This window comes from Liolophura sinensis, chromosome 6 (assembly GCF_032854445.1).
Source record: "Liolophura sinensis isolate JHLJ2023 chromosome 6, CUHK_Ljap_v2, whole genome shotgun sequence".
Lineage (NCBI taxonomy): Eukaryota > Metazoa > Mollusca > Polyplacophora > Chitonida > Chitonidae > Liolophura > Liolophura sinensis.
Genome location: NC_088300.1, coordinates 618,163 through 643,634, shown reverse-complemented (window position 1 = coordinate 643,634; position 25,472 = coordinate 618,163). Strand labels below are relative to the sequence as shown.

Below are 25,472 nucleotides of genomic sequence, written 5' to 3'. Positions count from 1 at the left end.
ACAAACCTGATAGACACTGGGACGACGTCAAGAAAGTGACAAGTGCTCGCTCGAGCTAGTACTTGCTGAAGGCAACCTAGAAATATGGCCAGGGACATTATTGACATATTGTCGTAGTAATGCTGCAGACGTGTGCAAAACAACAACTGTGCATAGTCATAAATAACTTCAAGGTAAAACCAAAGTTACCCATATGTTACCTTCACACTTATTTCAAAAATCCTACAGATTCAGGGGACATAACTTTACAATTACGAAGCTTCTATTTCGCAATGTTGGAAAAGAAATAATGCAATTACTAAAGGTACCTGTTCTTGCTGGAGGTTGAATGGGTTCAGAATGCTCCTAACTTTATCATTACTCCCTGCTATATTGCCTATTAAGGTTTGGACACGAGCATCAAAGCAGAAACATTTCGTGTTTCAGCCTAAAACCCGGCTGGAACATCCGGCTGACGAGGTACCCGGGTGCATATAAGCGGCGATAACAGGAAAACTACTGCCTCGACCGCGATTCACAAAGATCATATTCTTAGCTCCCTGTACATACTAAATGTGTACCAGTATTACTTGATTTTAATGCTTTTAGCCTGCACGGCTGAGATTCGATCGCTTTAAACAGAGACGGCCTGTCACTGGGCTCTGACGGAAAGGGGAGATCACCATCATATTGCACAATTCAAGTACTCTGCACAAGTGTCATCACAGCTTTGTTTCTCTGCCAGATAGTTTTAAATAGTAAAATCCCGTATTTTCGAGTGATTCGGAGTGACTATGTTCGTAATTTTTTTTTTTTATCAACTAAATTCTTGGGATTTTTTTTATTTTCATTTTTTTTATCGGGAATATTTTTAGTTCCTTTTTAAGGGGAGGGGATGAGGGTTGTATCTTTCACTAATTCACAAACTCTGGGGACAATACGCACAAAATAGAGAACCATTTGTTCAAAAGATGCATAAGACTGAGCAGCAAATTAAATATGCAAAAATAAATAAGAAAAAAAAAATAACAAATAAATAAACCCATCAAGACAACACACAACTGGCAATGAAATATGCATGCTTTGAGAACAAACACATTTAAAGGCATTTTGCTGTCGTGATGATAGGTAAACAAAACAGAGGTATCATCTATTTATTATATGAAATACATACAGACTATTTACATGGGATGAAATGTACCTACAACAACATTTGAACAAGGGGTGCCATTCACTTTCTGACTGAAGGACAGTTTCTGATAAAATTATAAATGTAGCTAAAGTTGATACAGTATATCAACTCAGAAAGTGTCACATGGTACCCCTTATAACAACAAGTGCATGTATATGTGAAGACAGGTTATACAGTAGGCTGATGTCTTCACCAGACTCCTGGTGCGTGGGATGGTGTGGGGTGCGGTGATAGTGCAACGACTGGTTGACCCGTATCAGTATAATGGCTCGGGCAGTGCGGCTTATTTGCCTTTGGTAAGGCTTCTCAGTGAAGCAGCACTAGATAAAAGAGCGGTGGAAATCCGTCCTGCCATAAGGAGGCACATGACATGCACTCTAAGGATTCCTTCGTCGTCATATGACTGAAAAATTGTTAAGTACGACGTTAAACCCCAAGCACTCACTCACTCTTCATCAGACAGAAAAATATGGGCATTGTTTACAATTGTATGCTATTTAATTCACATTTATAAACCTTTTACTTATGTTAATAAAGCTGATGCAAATATATATACATATGACAATTTCTGAGTTGAAATACTGTATCAATTTTTAGCTATATTTATAATTTTATCAGAAATTGTCCTTCAATCAGAAAGTGAATCGTGGCACCCCTTGTTCAAATGTTGTTGCAGGTACATTTCATCCCATGTAAATAGTCTTTATATATTTCATATAATAAACAGATGATACCTCTGTTTTATTTACCAATCATCACGACAGGAAAATGCCTTTACATGTGTCTGTTCTCAGAGCATATTTCTTTGCTAATTATGTGTTCTCGGGGTTTATTTATTTGTTACTTTTTTTTTAAATTTATTTTTGCATATTTAATTTGCTGCTCAGTCTTATGCATCTTTTGAACAAATGGTTCTGTATTTTGTGCGTATTGTCCCCAGAGTTTGTGAATTAGTGAAAGATACAACCCTCATCCCCTCCCCTTAAAAAGAACTAAAAATATTCCCAATAAAAAAATAAATATGATTCCAAGAATTTAGTTGATTAAAAAAAACATTATGACGAACAGTCATTCGGAATTACCAGAAAAGTAAGGGATTTCATAACTTAATTCAACACCATTAGCCAAAGCTAAGAAATTCCATTGATAACACTGGTGCACCAAAGTACTTGAACTGTGCAGTGTGGTGGTGATCTCCCCTTTCCGCCCGAGTACAGTGGTCACGTGACTTCGCCTGGCTTCCGCTACGCCGTCTCCGTATTTAACAATCGAGCCTCAGCCGTGCAGGCTAAAAGCATTAAAATCAAGTAATATTGGTACACATTTAGTATGTACAGGGAGCTAAGAATATTTCGTGCAGCACAGGTCACGTCAAAACATGAATACAAAAGTAGCTTCCCTTGGATTGTGTCATCTATGTGCAGACTGGAGCAAGGTTACGCGTAACGATCTTGGTTTCCTCAGCTGACAACGTCTGTCAAGAGCGTCTCCTTCTCTTACCTCAAGGGAAATGTTGACTCATGTTTGATAGTGCAACGCAAGGATTTTTAATTACTTGGCACTAACGCAGACTGAAGAAATGACAAGGTTTTTAAAGTTTCAAAGCATTACGGAGTGCTCATTTTCCGATATTGACGGCTTACACGGTATCATGAAGTATTGTAAACGTTTGCATTAGCACACTGTAAGACACTATTGCCTGTTGTACCAATTCATTCATGTTTTGCCAATTGTTGGCATGCTGCTGAAATGGTTCATTTTTGTTTTCTTTCAATTCCTTCATTTATTTTTTTCTCATTAACTAATCATTTTTGTTTAAACTACCTGTGTATGCTGGATGGTGATTGGCATTCACAATTCACAGTCCCGTTGAGTTGGGCTTTGCTGCTTTGTGATTTAAGCCATGATTTATAACTTTTCATTTTCAGATGATTACCTAGAATTAGAAAGTGAGAAGTACTCATTGATAACAAATGGAGCGTTTACAGATTTGGTTGGGCCTCAAAGAAAGAGAAAGTGTCCTTCAGATAATGCCATCCGAAACGGGAGATTTGTCAGAGTTGCAGAGGCCAGTGATGCAGAAAGAAGACATTAAACCCCTGAGTAGCTCCCCCGGTAAGACGCTGACATCTCCTGGCTCTGGCGAAGATGACCACATTGCTCAGACCAAGCAACTGTCCCTAACAAGACCTGTGGATAGTGTGTCAGAAACTGTGACCAGCATTGTGAAGAATAAAGCGGACTGTGTTACATGCAGAGTAATTGGTTCTTCAGTGGGTGCGGGAGCTGCAGGCTATGTGTTATACGAGGGTTGGAAGAATAGAAATATGTACACAGGATTCAACAGGTTTTGCTACAGAGGATGTTGTCTGTCTCTATCAACATGTGAGTTATGCACACCTGATTTGATCAGCAGTTTGGCAATGCGTTTAAAGGAGAAGGCAAGAAGCACAGACTAGTGTTGTCTTCCTACATACCTCTGCAGATGATAACTCGTAATACATTTATGTGACCGTTTCTGGGGCCTAATGATTAAAGTGTCTGCCTCAAAGTTGCTAGACCTAGGGTCAAACTAAAGACTTCAAAAATGGTATTTGTTGCTGCCTTTCTTGAAGGTTAGAGCATAAACACAGGACTGGTTGGCCCAGTGCCATTAAAATGTGACTGGGTGGTGTGTCATGTCTGGTGTCTTTGGCCATAAAGCGCAAGCATACATACCTATATACATAACTTTATTTATTTCTAAGTGTCTTAAGGGGGGCTACGAGGCATCTGATGTATTCATTTTTTGCCATTTTCCATTGGATCCACCTGGAATCTTTGACTCAGTTGAATAAGTGAAGTACTTGTATTCTTGCATCACAAAACGGGTAACTTGCTGTAAGCTAATGGTATGGTCATCTCCCGAATGATGGTGGACTACTGTGGCTAATGTGGAGTCATGGAACAGAAATTGTAATCCATAGCAGTCTGTGCTAGCATTTTGTGTGTGTAATGTCTTTTACTACTAGAAATGCCTCAAACACTTTTGCTGGGAAATTTATGATAAATTTTTGAGCCAATAAAGTTCTGCACTTATTGGATTGGTTGATGTCACCTGAGTAAAACATTGCATTCCAAAATAATATCACAAATTGAGTTTGTGGCTATGTAGCTACATGTTATAATCTGTTTTTTCTTTGCACAGCGTTAGTGGTGATGTCTGTGAGCATAGCCTTCAAAATGGGCTTATACCAGGAAGTGGAGGAAGGGGAGAAGAAAGATCTGGCTAGTTTACTGAAGAAGGAGTATCAGACATTGAAGGGCAAACTCAGCAGCTTATATCACTCCAGTAATTCCGTTAAGTGAGCCCCTGAATGAACCCCTGAATAAGCCCCTAAATGATGTGTGCCAAGAGTTGGGCAGTTGTCTTTTGTACAAGAATTGTGCGAGGTTTTGGTCTGTATCAGAATCCTGCCCAGTAACACTAAACAACAGTGACTTTGGACGTTATAGATTTGTGCTCGTGGAGGTGATCATCATAGGCATTGACAACAGGGCTGAAATTATAATCACACAGCATATGCAGTATTTTATTCTAAGGTTTTATGTCATTGAGAAAGTGAATTTTTTTTTATCATTTTTGTCGGTTATGTTTATACACGGATTAAGCGCAATCCCAAATGATGATAATACTATTATATTTATATCCTTACAGCTTGATTTAGCACATGCAGGTATGAAGATAATCTGCCAGTATGGAAGTACCAGTGCGGCATGATCTCGTTCCTGATAACAGGACCCTGAGAATAATGTATTTTCCTGTTACCTGTGATTGTGCATACCCATAATCTGTTTGTGTCGCAATCTTGGAGTGCTGCATTATCAGATATAGTGACGGAGGAATTTTCTGACGGCCACATGTGATATACAGATAACCTGTAAGTTTTTATCAAATCTCTCACCTTTCTGAATTTCTGTAGATTTGTCATCCTCATAATCAATCAGTTCTTAAACTGCTAAGCTTGCAAATGACTGTATTGTTGTGACGTACAGGTACATGGCATGATCACAATTCAGATACAATTCTAGAACCAGTTCTCAGACACTGCTGCAGTTGACCGCTGGATTTAATTGGACTGTCTAGTGCATTGTATGCAGACAAAGTTGTGATTTGCATTTACCAGGTGGTGAACAGCTTACTCAAGGATTAAGAAGCATGTGAATGCCCCAGATCTGGATTTGGACATAGCTTTGTACACTGAATTCTTTGAATTATGTCACAATGAATATAATGTACTTGCTGAATGTTGTAAGTATGTCTTAGAAATACAGATCTTTTCATGAATTTGTGACACATAGGTCTATGTGTATTTGTGTCTGTCACCTTGGGCCATATTAGAGAGTTGGGTTATTTGAAGTGCACATTCAAATATACCTGGTGACACCAGAAAGGTGCTTGGTTCCCAGGTTGTATTTATCCGGAAGTTGTTTGACCACATGCAGGTCAAACTGTGGCTCCACTCATGGAATCAACCACCTGTTGACCATGTTTATTAAGAAAGAAATTACTGAAGCGTTTTATCTGGTGGAGTGAGCCACGAAGTCTCATTTGACCAGTCAGCATTAAATACGGCTCCCAAAAGCAAACATGCAACTAGCTAGTACATGTAGTTACGTGTAGTTCCACCCAACTCCAGAAGTGATGATATACGAATAAGTGTGCGTAGCGCTATAATTTGTGATTGACACAACTCAAAGTGAGGTCCGTTCCAGGAAGTTGAATTTTCATTCCTGTATCAGTTCAATTACTGATACAAGATTAATTCTGATTACACTCACAATCAAGATTTTGTGTGTACCACACAGTGGTGAAGGCAGGAATTTCAATAAAAGATTGAAGATGGAACAGGAAAATGTCTGAAAACTTGGACTGGGACATTGTTACAGAGTCAACATGCGACAGCCACAAGGCTGTAACGTTGTTACAAAGTAAGCATGGGAAAGACACAAGGCTGCAACATTGTTACAGAATAAATATGTGACAGATAAAATGTAGAACAAAACTGAGACATTTTTACAGATTAAATATACGACAGATTAAACGTGGGACAAAGACTAAAACAAAGTTTACCGATTAAATGTGCGACAGTCACAAGACTGGAGCAATGGTACATATTAAAGAAGGAACATATATATATATATGTGTATGTGTGTGTGTGTGTGTGTGTGTGTGTGTGTGTGTGTGTAATATATATATATATATATATATATATATATATAAAGAGAATGACTTGCTAGTGAAGTGTACCATGAACGAAAACTCGGTTGACTAATATAACATAATACCTGTGTTTAAACCATTGACGTATTTCGTCTCTTTTGAGACTTTTAAAATTGGTACAGTTAATAGTCACAAAGACCATATATATGTATATATATAACATGCATACAGTTAGGTAGTTTAGTATATCTGTATACAAATAGAGCTTAATTAAACAAAAGAAACAATGGTAACACCCTCGCAGTGAAACTTAACTGTCAAGTTTGTGCTTGAATTTCCGAATGACGTACTGGTCCATATGAACACGTCTTGTATTATCTTCTGAAAATAATTTTAAAAAGGGTAATATTGAGAATTTAATCAGAATATTCTGGGTACACGCCCAAGTGTGTTCACTGACGTAAAGATGTTGTGAAGAATACATGTGAAAGGGTAGAATAGAAATAATAGCTTCATTTTCTGCGTATCCGATGTGATGACTGCGGTACAAAAGGAAGTGTCTGTTGTTTAAGGACTTGATTGCCGAGTCCTAAAACAGTGTACAAAAGGAAGTGACATTGTTTAAGGACTTGATTGCCGAGTCCTAAAACAGTGGGCACTTCCTTTTCTACTGCAGTTATGACAGTGGATACGCAGTGAATGAAGCCATTATTTCTTAAGTATGATGTTATATTAGTCAACTGGATTTTCGTTCTTCGTACACTTCACTAGTCAGGAGGTCGTTCTCCTGGATATACCACAAGCAAGGACTTCGTTTCTTCTGTTCACCCGCTCACCAATGCGGTCGTTCTGAGTTCAAGTGCAATTCATGCTGGCTGCTTTCCGGCAGTACGTGAGAAGTCTGCGACCACCTGCGGATGTTCGTGGGTTTCCCCCTGTCCGATTTCTTCCCACCATAATGCTGGCCTCCGTCGTATAAGTGAAATATTCTCGTGTACGGCGTAAAACACCAGTCAAATAAACCAATAAATAACCCACTGAACAGGAATGCCACACCCATAAGGGGTCATGTGTCCAAAACGACGATGTGATCTTCTCACTGGCATATATTAAGTGAGCACCCAAGCACAAGAGCATTGTTGCACTGGCGTGAAGTCCTGATGAATATATGAGACTGTATTTCATTGCCTGTTTTTATTTAAGCAAAAATCGTACTTTTGCGATTTCTGGCCGATGTCAGTTATCCCCCTCCCCCTGCAATGCAGGGGATGTGTTTGACCTTGATCTGATTATGAGGTTACCATGTCTATTGTCAGGTGAGGCTAAAATAGAGCAGTGACGAGTCAGTGGTTAGCTTTTATGTCAGAAACCAGCGAGTTGAATGTAGTTCGATAAACCGCATTGTGCTGATTGTTCTTTTCTGCTGGAAGCGTTAAGGTGTACCTTCAAATTAGCACCATGGCAATTGTGGCATATTTATGCGCCATTGGATGCCTAATTAGCAACAGCTGGTGAGTTCGATTCCAGTATTCGGTATTCCCTTCGATGAGTGTGCCCCACAGCTAGGAATCTTGACGATCAATACGGTAAATTCCCACACGTGACTCTGTTGGAAACAAGCCATCGTTGGACAGCTCGTTATAATGTCTCATTGTGAAGTAAATAGTTCATAGTAAAGCCGTTTATTATGAATAAGCTGTATCATCCACCATTATAGACGCCAGCACGTGCATTCATGTACATATCGAACCCACCGCAATAATGCCAGCGACATGTCCCTCGGAACATCAAATGAACGAACGCCACAAGAAAATGAACTGTGACCATTTAAAGTGGGCTTACATAGTTCTAATTATTTGCATATTACATATAGGCCAACCTTTTAAATCCAATGAAATATAAAAGTTACTCAGGAATTTACACAGTTTTTTAATTTACAATTATTTCTGTTACCAAACTATACGACTGAATGGTCTGTAATCTAGAACATAGCTTGCTGTACAGAACAGGCCTGTAAACCGCCAGGCAATAAGCTGTAGTCTAACAATCCATGGTCTTGAACTAGATCAGGTACCACGATATGTACCTCTACTGGAGTGAATGTGAGAATGACATTCTTTTACTTATTATACTTATAATTCAATGCCGTGTTCTGATACGTGGCTTAGCGAAATACCTCGATTATTCACTCTGTGTTCAAATGCCGCGTGGTCAGATGTTGCATGCGAGGAAGGTTTTGGCTCCCTGGATACGCGCATATTAAACCTGAGACAATAGATTAACAATTGCACCTTGGTTTATACGTACTGTCTAAAGCTAGGGTGCTTGTAAGAAGAACACTGATGATTTACATGGAAGTTATACCTGCCGAAATTCCCAGATAACCGATTTAATGTAAATACGTGTGATGAAAATTCGTGCTTATCTTTTTTTGTGTTTTGTTTCTTTTTCTTTTTGGTCGCGTTGTGCTGAAGGATTTGTCCATTCTCAAAAGTCTACATAGTTGGTTTCTTCGTGTTTAAAATCTTTTTCACCATTATTTCGGCTATATCAGAATGGTGTCTCATTGTAACTGGTGGATGACTGTAGTGCCACAATGTTATGCCATGTCACACAGATCAGACATAACACCCTTCCAGTCACGTGCAGTACCGCTGTGGTGATATCGAGGGAGTCAAGGTTTGAATGAATGAATGGCTTAACACCGCATTGGCAAGACTTCGGCCATATCGTGCATGATCTCTTAAGTGTAACTAAACTTACCCGGATTTGAACTAGGAACTTTCGCTTGTCGAAGTGGTGTGTAACCTGAGTTAGCAATTTGTAATGCACTGTCAAGGGTTTACATAGTCACAGGCCGGCAAGCCTCTGTCACCTGTACAATGCTCTTGTCATACATGCCTTATCCGTGCTTAGGAGGATCTATTTCATGACGTGCCAGATACGTACCCAGTCAACTGTAGACAAGACGTATACATATTTATAGCGGTGTTCCTTGTTGGAAAGTTGTCACATATTTGGCGAACATAGGTATGGTATTTGTCAGCCTGTTAGCCTTGACCCTATATGTATCAAATTTGATGGGTGTTTTACGCCGTACTCAAGACGCCGACCCTATAGCGATGATGGTTGTTTGTACACACATGCGTCAACATTGATCTTGTCAGAGGCAAAGACACTACATGTTATAAATATTACAATGTAGCTGTAATGAAATGAATTTAAAATTTTTTATATCTTAAAGACCTGACAAGGAGGTGAACTTACGCGTACACAAAAAGCGCATAAACACGCAGGCGCTTGTTAACCCAGTGGAAGAAATTTGGTAAACTTTCCACGCGTAGACGTTTGTTAAACTATCCACGTGTAGACATTTGTTAAACCATCCACATGCAAACGCTTGTTAAACCATTCAGGTGTAGACGCTTGTTAAACCATCCACGTGTAGACGTTTGTTAAACCAGGCACTTGTAGGGGTTTGTTAAACCATCCACGTGCAAACGCTTATTAAACCATCCATGTGTAGACGTTTGTTAAACCATCCACGTGCAAACGCTTATTCAACCATCCAGGTGCAAACGTTTGTTAAACCATCCAGGTGCAGACGTTTGTTAAACCACGCACTTGTAGACGTTTGTTAAATCATCCACTTGTAGGCGTTTGTTAAACCATCCACGTGCAGACGTTTGTTAAACCGTCCACGTACAGACGCTTGTTTTTCCATCAGTACTTGTAGGCGTTTGTTAAGCCATCCACTTGTAGGCGTTTGTTAAACCATCAACGTGCAGACGTTTGTTAAACCAACCATGTGTAGACGTTTGTTAAACCATCCACGTGCAAACGCTTATTCAACCATCCAGGTGTAGACGCATGTTAAACCATCCAGGTGTAGACGTCTGTTAAACCATTCACGTTCAGACACTTATTAAACCATCCATGTGTAGACGTTTGTTAAACTATCCACATGTAGACGTTTGTTAAACCACCCACGTGCAGACGCTTGTTAAAACACCTGCGTTTGAAGATTTGTTAAACCATGTACGTGTAGACGCTTGTTAAACCAGCTACGTGTAGACGCTTGTTAATCCAACCACGTGTAGACATGTGTTAAACCAACCACATGTTGACGATTAACCCATCCACGTGTAGACGTTTGTTGAATTTTCCACATGTAGGCGTTTGTTAAACCATCCACGTGTAGACGCTTGTTAAACCAACCACGTCAAACGCTTGTTAAACCATCGACGTGTAAACGTTGTTAAACCAACCACGATCAGACGCTTGTTAAACCGCCCGCGTGGAGACGCTTGGTAAACCATCCATGTGGAGGCGTTTGTTAAACCATCCACGTGTAGTCGCTTGATAAACCAACCACATGTTGACGATTGTTAAACCACCTACGTGTAGATGTTTGTTAAGCCAACCACATATATGTTCGTCCAGCTCATGCTGGCTTCCTCTCCGGCCGTAAGTGGGAAGGTCTGTCAGCAACCTGCGGATGGTCGTGGGTTTCCCCCAGGCTCTGCCCGGTTTCCTCCCACCATAATGCTGGCCGCCGTCGTATAAGTGAAATATTCTTGAGTACGGCGTAAAACACCAATCAAATAAATAAATAAATAACATATATGTTCTTATTAAATCCAACCACATGTAGACATGTGTTAAACCAACCACGTGTAGATATTTGCTAATCCAGCTGGTATCTAGTTTTCCTCCTAGGCTTCCCTTGTGGGTTATAAGAAATCATAGCGTTAAAGATGAACATTCAGGTAAGAGGAAAAAGAGTTTTCATGAACAGTCACATGTCGACATGCGCAGTTATGCGGACCAAGGTTTGACACTATCGACAGGTGTAGGCTTCAGTGTAACCATGCAATGTAAACCGTGATGTAAACATCCTGGATTTTGGAAACTCATAAGCACTGATGAAGCTGATTGACAACCGTGTAGTCATTGTTGATTGCATACATGCCTTAGCTCCTTATATCACCTGAGCCAAAGTCAAACGGGCCGCCACGTGGGGTGTACATTTCGGTCGCTGGGAGTATATTTGTTCACACGAAGACATAACCACTGTTGTGTGTTTATGTCAGTATGGTGTGTTTACACAGGGTCTGAAGTGTTTATAGCGCACTTGTGATTAGGATCGGTCGGACTGGGTATAACACACATTGGGACCGTGGAAACCTGGATAGGTTCTGTGGTAATATGATACCCCGTGGGTGATCTCCTGTACAGCCGTGTCTTTGCGACGACGTGGTCGTATCAGGAAATTGTTCTACCGGGTTGGAGAGGAGTGGTTCGAATAGAACGTCGAAATATAGTGTTGTGGACATGTGGATTTCGGCTGTTAGCTGTTGTAATTAACAGTGTTCATCTACTTAATCTTGGGAGTTTGAGCGTCATATGTACACTGGACATACCTTTAACCAGGAGAGAAAATGCCAAGTTCCGACAGCGTGAAGGTAGCTGTCAGGGTGCGACCCTTCAGCCAGGTCAGTTATTATCTTCTTTTTTGACCGCCAGTAAACTTTAACTGTCTTTCTTAACCAGGTCAGTCAAGTTAATCTGTCATATTCAACCGTCAGTCAAGTTTATCAACGTTATTTAAGCAGGTTAGTCAAGTCTATTAGTCATATTCAACCGTCAGTCAAATCTATCAACCTTATTTAAGCAGGTTAGTCAAGTCTATCAGTCATATTCAACCGTCAGTCAAGTTTGTCAGTCATATTAAGCCGTCCGTCAAATCTATCAACCTTTTTAAGCAGGTTAGTCAAGCCTGTCGGTCATATTCAACCGTCAGTCAAGCCTATCAGTCATATTCAACCGTCAGTCAAATCTATCAGCCTTAATTGTTTAACCAGGTTAGGCAAGTCTATCAGTCATACTCAACCTCAATCGTCAGTCAAATTCATCAGTCACATTAACCAGGCCAGTCTATCAGTCATTTCGCATTGCATCTGTACCATAATAATTCAGCGAAATCAACGGACATTTGGACATATGGAAAGATGATTCATTATATTATTTTAATCCAGCACTGCCTTTTGACCAAATATCATTAACAGAACGAACGAAATTTTCGATATAAACAGGTAAATTTATAATGTGTTATGTATTTTCTGCAATTTTAATATTAGACCTTGAGTAGAGGAAAGTTACAATACAAAGTTATTTTTAATTATTTCAGCGCCGGTGGTTTAAGCGTTGAAGCAAGTTATCCATATTTCATGAACTCTAATCGCCATCAGTGAAGCCTCTATAGTGTCTGCATGTTTAATAATTGAAGTGCATATATTTTATTCATAAATATTTGGCATATACTCACGTTGGTGTATGCCTACAGTATGACCAATTCTTTACGGATTGAAGCCTAAGTACTTGAAGGTTTCAAGTTGGATATATCACACTGTCTCAGTTCAAATGATGTTGGAAAATCGTTTAAGAGTGTAGTTAGTTACAGACAAAATCAGATGGAAGAACTTAATCCTATAACAAGTCATTCTTTCAGAGTGGATTCGTCACAAACGAGTGGCCTATAGATTGTCCAAGATCGAAACTGTCCAGGACAAATCGTCCTATAGACATTTGATTATATCGTCCAATACAGATAACAGTTTTAATAATAATAAGTTTATCATATGTATAAGTGTTCGCTGCGCAAAACCAAGTGAAGTCAATGCCTAGTGTTTGCTATTTTCCTACCATCTGCTTTGTTCAGGGCCTGCATGTCATAACACCTGTTGTCATAGTAGACCGAAATACTGTACTGGTAAGCTCCGCCCCTATCCCCTGTTTCTTAGTATCATTATACACAGTTCTAATCAAGGCTATGCTCTCCCCGACCCCAACCCAGCACACTTCCATTAGCGTCACGACTGATTAACTGTGAAGTATGCCACTCTACCTGTACCCCACTAAGCTGGTATTTCCGTGGATTCTAACACCTGGGAAATCGCTGATTACGGGCACGTAACCATTTAGGATTGGGTGCCAGGGGAATGCTGAATAGTTATGGTTTTACGCCACATCTCATTGGACTGGCAGATGAGCAACAGTTTTTTTTTGTTATTTTGGGTGTCTTGATCGAATACATACAGGTTGCTTTTATGTGATTGGTGGTTTTGCATACAAATCATTCGCTTACTGTTTGCATGACTACTTAAACAAAATATTGACAGTCTGTGTCCGTACACCTTGTGATGACTTGTTGAAATATCACATTTGAGAAATGGAAGAGATATTTTCAATGGTGGTTGAATGACTTTGTCCAAATTATAGATTGGCGGTTGTTTTCACTTGTTTTATTTGTTTTTAATTATATCAAATTTAAGACACGGAAGTGGTGAAGTAATGACAACTGTCAACTCAGGGCTGTCAACTGGATTCACCAGTACATGACATATAGGGTCATCCTAGCAGGTACATATAGGATCCTAGCTGGTACATATAAGGTCATCCTAGCAGGTAGATATAGGGTCATCCGAGAAGGCACATATAGGGTCATCCTAGCAGGTACGTATAGGGTCATCCCAGCAGGTACGTATAGGGTCATTCTAGCAGGTAGGTATAGGGTCATCCGAGAAGGCACATATAGGGTCATCCTAGCAGGTTCGTATAGGGTCATCCTAGCAGGCACATGTAGGGTCAAGCACATACAGGCCTTGTTTCACTTTTCAAAAGCTGTCAATATGATGAAGTCAATGAATATCAACTATAGTTTTCGTTCAGGAAGTAGTTTTCTAAGAACCATCGCTTTTATTCTAAGAACCATCGCTTTTATTCTAAGAACTTCAATATTTAATAGCAGTACATTTACTTCCATGTTTATTTATCTGTCTGTCTGACAGCAGCTCTACCGGAAAAGGGACAAAAAGATCCATTTGCATTTTAGTTATCTGTCTGTCTGTCAGCAACTCTACCGGAAAAGGGACAAAAAGATCCATTTGGATCAAATTTGGTGCACTGTTTGGGCTCGGACAAATCACCAATCCATTAAATGTTGGTGGTAACCCGGATGTGCTTGGGCTTTGGCGTTTTGGTTGTGATCGGGATTGGGATCAGATCCTGGATGTTTTGAACGATTCTCTCCCATCGCCCAAAGTCGTAAAGAGGGTATTTACGGTTTTTAGGAAACGTTATTGTACGCCTTAGCACTGGAACAGTTCCATTGGTTTGACTTAATTACCACCCACCGCCAGACCGGTCAATATCTGACTGTCACCACCCACCGCCAGACCGGTCAATATCTGACTGAGTCACCACCCACCGCCAGGCCGGTCAATATCTGACTGAATCACCACCCACCACCAGGCCGGTCAATATCTGACTGTCACCACCCACCGCCAGACCGGTCAATATCTGACTGAGTCACCACCCACCACCAGGCCGGTCAATATCTGACTGTCACCACCCACCGCCAGACCGGTCAATATCTGACTGAGTCACTACCCACCGCCAGACCGGTCAATATCTGACTGTCACCACCCACCGCCAGACCGGTCAATATCTGACTGAGTCACCACCCACTGCCAGACCGGTCAATATCTGACTAAAACCACATTCACCGCCAGACCGGTCAATATCTGACTGAATCACCACCCACCGCCAGACACGTCAATATCTGACTAAATCACCACCCACCGCCAGACACGTCAATATCTTACTAAATCCCCACCCACCGCCAGACACGTCAATATCTTACTAAATCCCCACTTACTGCAAGGTTCCTGACAGGCTGCTTAGTGAATATCTGGCTAAATCCCCACACACCGCAAGGTTCCTGACAGGCTGCTTAGTGAATATCGGACTAAACCCCTACTCACCGCCAGCTACCTGACAAGCTGCATATTGAAATATCTGACTAAATCCACACTCACCTCCAGGTACCTGACAGACTGTTTTAGTGAATATCTGACTAAATTCCTACTCACCGCCAGGTTCCTGACAGACTGTTTTAGTGAATATCTGACTAAATCGACACACACCTCCAGGTACCTGACAGACTCCCCACCCATCGCGGGGTACCTGACAGGCTGTTTAGTGAATATCTGACTAAATCCCTACTCACCGCCAGGTTCTTGACAGAGTGCTTAGTGAATATCTGACTAAATCCCCACTTACCGCAAGGTTTCTGACAGGCTGCTTAGTGAACATCTGGCTGAATCCCCACTCACTGCAAGGCTCCTGACAGGCTGCTTAGTGAATATCTGACTAAATCCCTACTCACCACCGGCTACCTGACCGGCTGCTCAGTGAATATCTGACTAAATCCACACTCACCTCCAGGTACCTGACAGACTGTTTAGTGAATATCTGACTAAATCCCTACTCACCGCCAGGTTCTTGACAGAGTGCTTAGTGAATATCTGACTAAATCCCCACTTACCGCAAGGTTTCTGACGGGCTGCTTAGTGAACATCTGGCTGAATCCCCACTCACTGCAAGGCTCCCTGACAGGCTGCTTAGTGAATATCTGACTAAATCCCTACTCACCACCGGCTACCTGACCGGCTGCTCAGTGAATATCTGACTAAATCCCCACCCATCATGGGGTACCTTCAGACCATCTGAGTTAAAATTGCAGTTTAAATTATAGTACTTTCCAGAGAACACTCTAGCCAATGCATTTTTTTTTTGTTTTAAAGCGAGAGAAGACGGCGGGTTCAAAATGTATCATCTCCATGAACAAAGGAACAACAGTGATCAAAAACCCACAAAATGGCGACACCAAGGTCTTCTCCTTCGACCATTCTTACTGGTCACATGACAGTTACCACGAGAACGAGGCTGGGGTTTTGGTCCCTAGCTCAGCCCAGTCCTCTTACGCTGATCAGGTAAAGTTGAGATCAAAGAGTTTTAGTTATCTGGAAATATCAGATGAATTCAGCTATGTTTGGGATGCAACAAAAACATCACTGTACCATGCAGATTCTTCTGGATCAACATAGTATACATTCAAAACGTTTCTGACCGAACTGTCCTTATTTTAAGTCCTTGGTTGTATTATGTTCAACAAATTACGTTTCCTTTTCTTTCCAGAAAAGAGTATTTAATGACGTTGGTAAAGGCGTGCTGGATAATGCATGGCAGGGCTATAATGCCGCTTTGTTCGCCTATGGACAGACGGGCTCGGGGAAAAGCTACTCTATGATAGGCTATGGTCCCAACAAGGGCATTGTACCAATCACATGCGGGGAATTGTTCAAGGCTATAGAGGACAATAAAGACCAGAAGAAACAACTGCAGGTAAAATATCTCCCACTGTATACCATACTGACTATGGCTTGGTACTACTATCACAGTGTGGGTTACAGTTGTCAAAATGTTTGGTTCGTAAAGCATTATAGATTGTTTCACACACATTATATTTACCTTTTGCAATCAATCACTGTTCCTCAATTTGTTTTTGAAATTTCCTACAGTATTTTAAAAACGTCATCACTGTAATATTGCTGGCTTATCTGTCGTGCAACAGGGCTGCAATTGTGGTCCAAGTCTGTCGTACCCCTGAGTTATCCCGGTGTCCATATCTGTCGTATTACTGAGCTATCCTTGTGTCCATATCTCTGGTACCGCTGGGCTATCCTGGTGTCCATATCTGTCGTATCACTGGGCTGTCCTGGTGTCCATACCTCTCGTATCACTGGGCTAACCTGGTGTCCATATCTGTTCTATCGCTGGGCTATCCTGGTGTCCATATCTCTCGTATCTCTGAGTTATCCAGGTGTCCTTATCTCTCGTACCACTGGGCTATCCTGGTGTCCATATTTCTTGTACCGCTGGGCTATCCAGGTGTTCACATCTTTCGTACTGCTGGGCCATCCTGGTCTCTATATTTTTCATACCGCTTGGCCATCTGGTGTCTATATCTGTCGGACAACTGAGCTATCTGATGCCTATATCTATGGTACCACTGGGCTATCCTGGTGTCCATATTTCTCGTATCACTGTGTTGTCCTGTTGTCCATATCTGTCCTCCCACTGAGCTATCCTGGTGTACATATCTGTCGTGTCACTGGGCTGTCCTGGTGCCCAAATCTGTCGTACCGCTGGGCAATCCTGGTGTCCGTATCTGTCGTACCACTGGGCTATCCCGGTGTTCCATGTGGTACGAAATAAGCACATGTACGTCCTCATTTTACACGATCCAACAGTTCCTTCCTGAAGTTTTGTTATTTTTAGGTTTCCTTCAGTATGCTGGAGATCTACAATGAGCAAATCAAGGATTTACTGAGCACCGACAGATGTCCTCAGGCTGGAGGCTTAAAGATCCGACAAAGCCCCAGTTCGGGATTCTACGTAGAGGGTCTCAAGGTATTCGCATGACTTTATTTTGTGCACCACATAAAGTACAACACATGTGTCATAATGAGAAAAAGTTTATTAGAGTTTAGTTTATGTTAGTTTAGTTTATGTTAGTTTAGTTTATGTTAGTTTATATTAGTTTACTTACTCATCTCATACAGGCAGCAAGGTCCATTTACAGAGATGATAACAAAATGAATGATAACAGATATGTCGGAATAAGGAAAAATTGACAGACTGTACATGCAAAACTTAACAGGTAAAGAATTCATATAGATTATATATTAGATTGTATAAAACCCAGTATGTGAGTGCCAAAAGACACAAAACGCTAAAATCTGCGTTTTAAAATAAAATTTAAAACAAGATCTCCTTAATATTTATATTAATTCTCTACAATGAATTGATGTTACAAAACACATTGTATCGATTTAGACGTCCAAAGTTCCGAAAGATTTATTATTTGATTCACCACGAAGCTGATACTTGATTGCATAGTGTAGAGCGATGAGAATAATATTTCACCGGCAGGCATGGAAATCATGACCATATCATGTTCATTATACTTAAAATAACTACTAACGTTTTTTAAATTTTTTTCTCTAGTAAGAGAATTTTGTAAACAAGTGTTTGAAAGTTGCTTTGTGAATATATATAAAAAGATTATTGTAGACCTTATACACCCATTTATTCAGATTATTTAATAGACGTTTTCTTAGGTATAGAGAACGCTGTTTCAAAAATTTAGTTTGATTTGGACGTCAATGGCATCTTTGGGGAGATAGGATATCTAATGAATCCACACACATTTCTGATAAGTCCATGATATATGTTAGAGCTATACCACTTTGACTTTGTAGCGTCAAACTTGTCTCCGCACTGTAGCACGCACGATCGCCATCGAGTCAGCTGCCACATGTATAACACGGTGTCACTTGATAGTTTCTCGCTAATAAACGGTTAAGGTATCCTGAAAAAGCTCTGTTAGCTGTGATAATCTGATAGGCAGACTAGATTATAATCTGTCTAGCAATAGCCTTGATGATTCAGACACAGATATGTGTATGTTGTAACGGGATATATTCAGTGTTTTCAGTGATTGGATGGGCAACGATTACTTTGCATTCCGCCTGCATGAATATGCAGACGCGGTTAAACTCGCCTTGTGATTTGAAATGGACAGACACATTCACAGTTAACTGAGCCTAGCATATTTTCAAATGAAAAACATTGTGATTGGTCATTCCATATTTGGATTTCTGTCTCCTGGTTCAGACCGCTAGCATTTCCTGACGGTGTGACGGTTAGCGACCGTTAGCGAGTCAGATAATTCATGACACGGTAACTGTGCATGGATCAACGACGGTTTCGTTTGTGGCCCCTCACGTGACCTGGGTGTGAGCGGCCACAAAACGAAGCTACATATAAAATTTCATAATCGGAAAATATTGAAGGGGTTATTATACGCCGCCCAACGACAAACCAGAATTCAGGAAATCGTTAAATGTGCAAATCTTGTTTTCAAACGTAATCTGAGGCTCAACTAAAAAAAAGTCGGATAATATTTGGAGGAGTTACTGTCCGGAAATGAAAGCGTGATAGGCGGACAGATGAAAGACAGACAGATTAACAGAGGTACAAATGAAAAACGGACAGACGGAAAAGGTGGACAGACGGAGAGATGGCCATTGTGTTTGTGTGATTGGCCAATTATCACCAGTTTCAGGCACTTGTCCTTTGTGAGGCATATGTGGGACTGAGATACGACTCACGCAGTGTTTGCCTGCTTAAACGTATGTAGCCCGTAGCATTGACCTTCATAAAAATCACTATAAATACAACCTGTACAGTTTTAGTCTCCATGAAGTTTTATGCAAATAAATGTACGTCACTCGCAGTATGTCTCCGTAAAAGTCAATATGAAACATCCACCTATACAGTATCAGTCTCCATAAAGTTTTGTGCAAATACAGTGTTAGTCTCCATAAAGTTTTGTGCAAATACAGTGTTAGTCTCCATAAAGTTTTGTGCAAATACAGTGTTAGTCTCCATGAAGTTTTGTGCAAACACAGTGTTAGTGTCCATAAAGTTCTCTGCAAACAAAGTGTTAGTGTCCATAAAGTTCTCTGCAAACAAAGTGTTAGTGTCCATAAAGTTCTCTGCAAATACAGTATTAGTCTCCATAAAGTTCCGTGCAAACACAGTATTAGTCTCCATAAAGTTCCGTGCAAATACAGTATTAGTCTCTATAAAGTTCCGTGCAAACACAGTATTAGTCTCCATAAAGATCTGTGCAAACACAGTATTAGTCTCCATAAAGTTCCGTGCAAATACAGTATTAGTGTCCATAAAGTTCCGTGCAAATACAGTATTAGTCTCCATAAAGTTCCATTCAAACACAGTGTGAGTCTCCATAAAGTTCTGTACAACCGCAGTATTAGTCTCCATAAAATTCCGTGCAAATACAGTATTAGTCTCGATAAAGTTATGTACAAAAAACAGTATTAGCCTCCTTAAATTTATGTACAAACGCAGTATTAGTCTTCATAAAGTTATGTACAAACGCAGTATTAAGCTCCATAAAGTTATGTACAAGCGCAGTATTAGCCTCCATAAATTTATGTACAAACACAGTATTAGTCTCCATAAAGGTTTTGTACAAACACAACCTCTAAAATACTGATCTGCATAGAGTTTTTTACATATAGAAACCACACAGATTTGGTCTGCATATAAAGGACTATTGAAATACTACACGACACCCTCTGATTTATCTTTGTTTGAGGTTCATAAGTTTCACACATTTATTTACACTTTCAAGTTCAAGAAGGCTGAAGAGGCTATTAAAACTGTTGGAGTAGCGACCTCTGTGTACCAGGTGAATGACATCATCATTAGTCAATGTCGTTGTTATATGGCCTGCTGTGTACAACCGTGCTAGGGGAGGTAAGCGTGGCCAGCTTGGACTGAAGCTCCATGCGCCATATATTAGGATCATTTGGATAACCTACCCGGGTGGTGTTTGTTGACGGGAAAGTGTTAATTTTTTTAAGCCATCAGACCCCTCAGATGTACAAGACAAGCTTTTCGAACATAACAAAGATTATAAAGTCCCGTTCAATTTAGCACTTTACCATGACCTTAGTAATCATTATAATGACCTTAGTAATCACAATCATATTGTTAGTAACCACACTCAGATTGTTAGTAACCACATTCATATTGTTAGTAATCACCATTTACATAATACAATGATTGCCATAATATTACTGCAATAAACGTAAATCCACCATCATTCTCTCGTAATATAGAATACTCACACAATATGTGTTACGAACAGAATACAGCATACTACACACATATATACCACATCCCCAGAGCTTACACACAATATTCCAGATCCACAGAGCTTACACACAATATACCACATCCCCAGAGCGTATACACAATATACCAGATCCCCAGAGCTTATACACAATATACCAGATCCCCAGAACTTGTACACAATATTCCAGATCCCCAGACCTTACACACGATATACCAGATCCCCAGAACTGATACCCAATAAACCAGATCCCCAGAACTTATACCCAATAAACCAGATCCCCAGAACTTATACACAATATACCAGATCCCCAGAACTTACACACGATATACCAGATCCCCAGAACTTACACACGATATACCAGATCCCCAGAACTGATACCCAATAAACCAGATCCACAGAGCTTACACACAATATACCACATCCCCAGAGCTTACACACAATATTCCAGATCCACAGAGCTTACACACAATATACCACATCCCCAGAGCTTATACACAATATACCAGATCCACAGAACTTGTACACAATATTCCAGATCCCTAGAACTTACACACGATATACCAGATCCCCAGAACTGATACCCAATAAACCAGATCCCCAGAACTTATACCCAATAAACCAGATCCCCAGAACTTATACACAATATACCAGATCCCCAGAACTTACACACGATATACCAGATCCCCAGAACTGATACCCAGTAAACCAGATCCCCAGAACTTATACACAATATACCAGATCCCAGAACACATCCAAATTTTCTTACCTTCACTCTTCACTGTTCTTATTCTAACATTTGCGTTGTTTTGACCTTCCTGCCAGCATGTTCCGGTGAAGAACTACGAGCAGATAGAGAAACTGATGGAACAGGGTACGGTGAAGCGAACGACGGCCTCTACCAACATGAATGCCACGAGTAGTCGCTCTCACATGGTCATCACTGTCAAGTTTAACCAGGTACCCGTCTATATATGTCAGCAGATGTATGTTATAACGGATAAGAGGATAAAAGAGTGACATGAAGTCCATGATATATCAAACATAGTCGTTGCAATTATTGTTAAGCTCATTCTTCAGGACGACTTTATACAGTCACGGAAGTATTCACCCCATTGTTTGGGCCGTCAGATGGTAAAACAGTACCCAATGTCAAATCATGGTTTGGGCCGTCAGATGGTAAAACAGTACCCAATGTCAAATCATGGTTTGGGCCGTCAGATGGTAAAACAGTACCCAATGTCAAATCATGGTTTGGGCCGTCAGATGGTAAAACAGTATCTAGTGTCAAATCATGATTTGGCCCGTCAGATGGTAAAACAGTATCCAGTGTCAAATCATGGTTTGGGCCATCAGATGGTAAAACAATACCCAATGTGAAATCATGATTTGGGCCGTCAGATGGTAAAACAGTATCCAGTGTCAAATCATGGTTTGGGCCGTCAAATGGAAAAAACAGTACCCAATGTCAAATCATGGTTTGGGCCGTCAGATGGTAAAACAGGACCCAATGTCAAATCATGGTTTGGGCCGTCAGATGGTAAAACAGCATCCAATGTCAAATTATGGTTTGGGCCGTCAGATGGTAAAACAGTATCCAATGTCAAATTTCCGTAACCAGTTTTATTAATAAAGCTATATTGTGTCAAGTAACGTTTCACCTGCCTAAATTTATGAAAATAATAATAACACCGTACCGATATGTTACATGGCATACAATAAATATGGCATTTGCATATTGTAATCGGTATAGGTGTTTGAGAACGAGTTTGGCGAGAGTACCACAAAGAGCAGTGAGATAAACCTGGTGGACTTGGCCGGAAGTGAAAGGGCAGACTCCACCGGGGCAACAGGGGACAGGCTTAAGGAAGGCTCGGCCATCAATCAGTCACTGTCCACATTAGGCAACGTCATCAGGTATATATAAAGACACATTGTTTTTCTTACATAAATTATAGTAATCCTGTTTGATTGACAACAGTTAGGATACCCAGGTGCATGGGGTAAAAGAAAACTAAAATATGAAGTAAGGTTCATCATAGATACGACTGAAATCTAGGCGTTCAGATTTTTTTTAAAGAGTGTTGTGAAAGACACGCAAATATTTGAATACTATGGTGGGTGTTATGACCTGTACTGACGGTATCTAGGAACTCTGACGTCACATCAGCATTTTTCCCTTCACCAGAGGGAAGGAAGTTTGGGGAACATTGTTTCAGTAACCGTTTACTCATGGGTAACAAGAGTTATTCCAATATTCAGTGTGTTGTGATTACAGGAAAAACTTCCTGTAACGCCAGAGTTCTTAAACTGTGATAGTATGGTCCAAAAGCCTACCTTAGAATTCAGATGTTTGAACGTCATTAACTCTTTTCACAAAAATCTTTTCACTAAAAAAATAAATTAATAAATAAATAAATGAAAGTATTTTTATTCATAGTTTCAAATGATGTTTTTAGTGATGTTTCCTTTGATTTTTAGAGGTCTTTTCCATTAAGTTGGTTAAAGAAATGTTGAACCGGTGTATAATGCACACAGTGTTTCTTATAGACTAAGAAATTTTGTACAGTAACATGTTGCATGTGCGAATGGCCTACGAAAGGGAACTTAATCTGTAACTACGGTTCTGACATACATTTCCTTGAGTGAACGGGAAGTGCAAATTTAATAAATCACAAAATTAAACAGTTCTTAAGGATAGGTAATACATAAGATAACGGCTACAGTATATATACTATTTTCTTAATTGACTATCAATATAACATTAAGAACAAAATTCACAGTCAGAATTGTGCGCAGCTTGGACCTGAATCAATGTTGGTAGGAAATGTTGTCAAGTAAGCAAGATTAATACAAGAATAATACGTCTGTTGTGTGTTAAGTGCTCTGGCGGATCTTGCAATGGGAAAGAAGAAGGTGTTAGTGCCGTACCGTGATTCTGCCCTGACCAAACTCCTCCAGTCTGCCCTGGGCGGAAACAGTAGGACCATTATGGTGAGGAACTAAGGTGATATTGACGGTAAAACCATCAGAAATTTATTTATTTATTTATTTGATTGGTGTTTTACGCCGTATTCAAGAATATTTCACTTATACGACGGCGGCCAGCATTATGGTGGGTGCAAACCGGGCAGAGCCCTGGGGAAACCCCCGACCATCCGCAGGTTGCTGACAGACCTTCCCACGTACGGCCGGAAAGGAGGCCAGCATGAGCTCGACTTGAACTCACAGCGACCGCATTGGTGAGAGACTCCTGGGTCATTACGCTGTGCTAGCGCGCTAACCAGTCACGGAGGCCCGCCCCATCAGAAATAGTTACATAGATGACGTGATTGATATTATACATTACATAACTGAAAAAACGATCTAAAGACAGTCAGATGTTACATGTAACTCAGACTTCATGCGCGTTATTTATTTGTTATGCTTACAGTTGTGCTTCTGTTGATATCATAAATGTTTCCAAAGTGGTAAGCTTATTATATGCCTTATATATATGCCTTATTGTATGAGAAAAAAGCTTTCCATGGCAAAATACCGATGGACTATATAAGATGTGAACAGTCATATAGTGTTAAGGAAACTTCTAGTCAGCCATCGCCTATCATTTTATGAAAAAAAAGAACAAGTCTTTATTTGCTTTTTTTCACCTATCCTTAATATTTGCCGTTTCAGATTGCAGCTCTGAGTCCAGCGGATATCAACTACGACGAGACGCTGTCAACACTTCGATATGCTGATAGGTAAGCGACAATTTTCCCACCAACATTTTATTTATTTATTTATAACACTGCTGCTTAACGCCATACACATGACCTTTTCACTTATACGATGGTGTGAGGATTTATGGTTAGAGGAAGCCTATGTAAACAGCCGACCTTTGGCAAGTGAATGGCCCACGTGCGGCGTGTAGATATGTAAACAATACTGCGTGGTGGAAGGCGGGTTAGACAAGAAGGGACAGACAGCATAAACAGACGAGTCAGACGAGTCGACCACATGTTGTAATCTAGAAGGGACAGACAGCATAAACAGTCAGACGAGTCGACCGCATGTTGTAATCTAGAAGGGTTAGACAGCATAAACAGTCAGACGAGTCGACCACATGTTGTAATCAAGAAGGGTTAGACAGCATAAACAGTCAGACGAGTCGACTGCATGTTGTAATCTAGAAGGGACAGACAGCATAAACAGTCAGACGAGTCGACCGCATGTTGTAATCTAGAAGGGACAGACAGCATAAACAGTCAGACGAGTCGACCGCATGTTGTAATCAAGAAGGGACAGACAGCATAAACAGTCAGACGAGTCGACCACATGTTGTAATCTAGAAGGGTTAGACAGCATAAACAGTCAGACGAGTCGACCGCATGTTGTAATCTAGAAGGGACAGACAGCATAAACGGTCAGACGAGTCGACCACATGTTGTAATCTAGAAGGGTTAGACAGCATAAACAGTCAGACG

General features: G+C 40.5%; 2 protein-coding genes across 8 annotated transcripts in view; both read left to right on the top strand.

Moving 5' to 3' along the window:
• The first annotated feature begins 37 nt into the window (after positions 1-37).
• LOC135466779 (uncharacterized) lies at positions 38-5,500 on the top strand. Of its 7 annotated transcripts, none has more exons than XM_064744455.1 (3): positions 38-173; positions 3,100-3,556; positions 4,359-5,500. In XM_064744455.1, exons 2-3 carry the CDS (start codon positions 3,145-3,147, stop codon positions 4,517-4,519), a joined length of 573 nt encoding a protein of 190 aa, XP_064600525.1. In that variant the 5' UTR covers positions 38-173; positions 3,100-3,144; the 3' UTR covers positions 4,520-5,500. The 7 variants fall into 7 exon arrangements, with proteins under 7 accessions (XP_064600525.1, XP_064600527.1, XP_064600530.1 ...); XM_064744457.1 differs by lacking the exon at positions 38-173 and adding an exon at positions 2,425-2,478; XM_064744460.1 differs by lacking the exon at positions 38-173 and adding an exon at positions 2,444-2,487.
• Positions 5,501-11,533: 6,033 nt separating this feature from the next.
• Positions 11,534-25,472, top strand: part of LOC135469350 (kinesin-like protein KIF28) — a 28,623-nt gene continuing 14,684 nt past the window's right edge. Inside the window, exons 1-8 of the mRNA XM_064747978.1 lie at positions 11,534-11,869; positions 16,022-16,210; positions 16,416-16,622; positions 17,559-17,690; positions 21,832-21,966; positions 22,760-22,923; positions 23,889-24,000; positions 24,682-24,749. Coding sequence (XP_064604048.1) covers positions 11,816-11,869; positions 16,022-16,210; positions 16,416-16,622; positions 17,559-17,690; positions 21,832-21,966; positions 22,760-22,923; positions 23,889-24,000; positions 24,682-24,749 — 1,061 coding nt within the window. The 5' untranslated portion in view covers positions 11,534-11,815. The remainder of the gene's footprint in view (positions 11,870-16,021; positions 16,211-16,415; positions 16,623-17,558; positions 17,691-21,831; positions 21,967-22,759; positions 22,924-23,888; positions 24,001-24,681; positions 24,750-25,472) is intronic.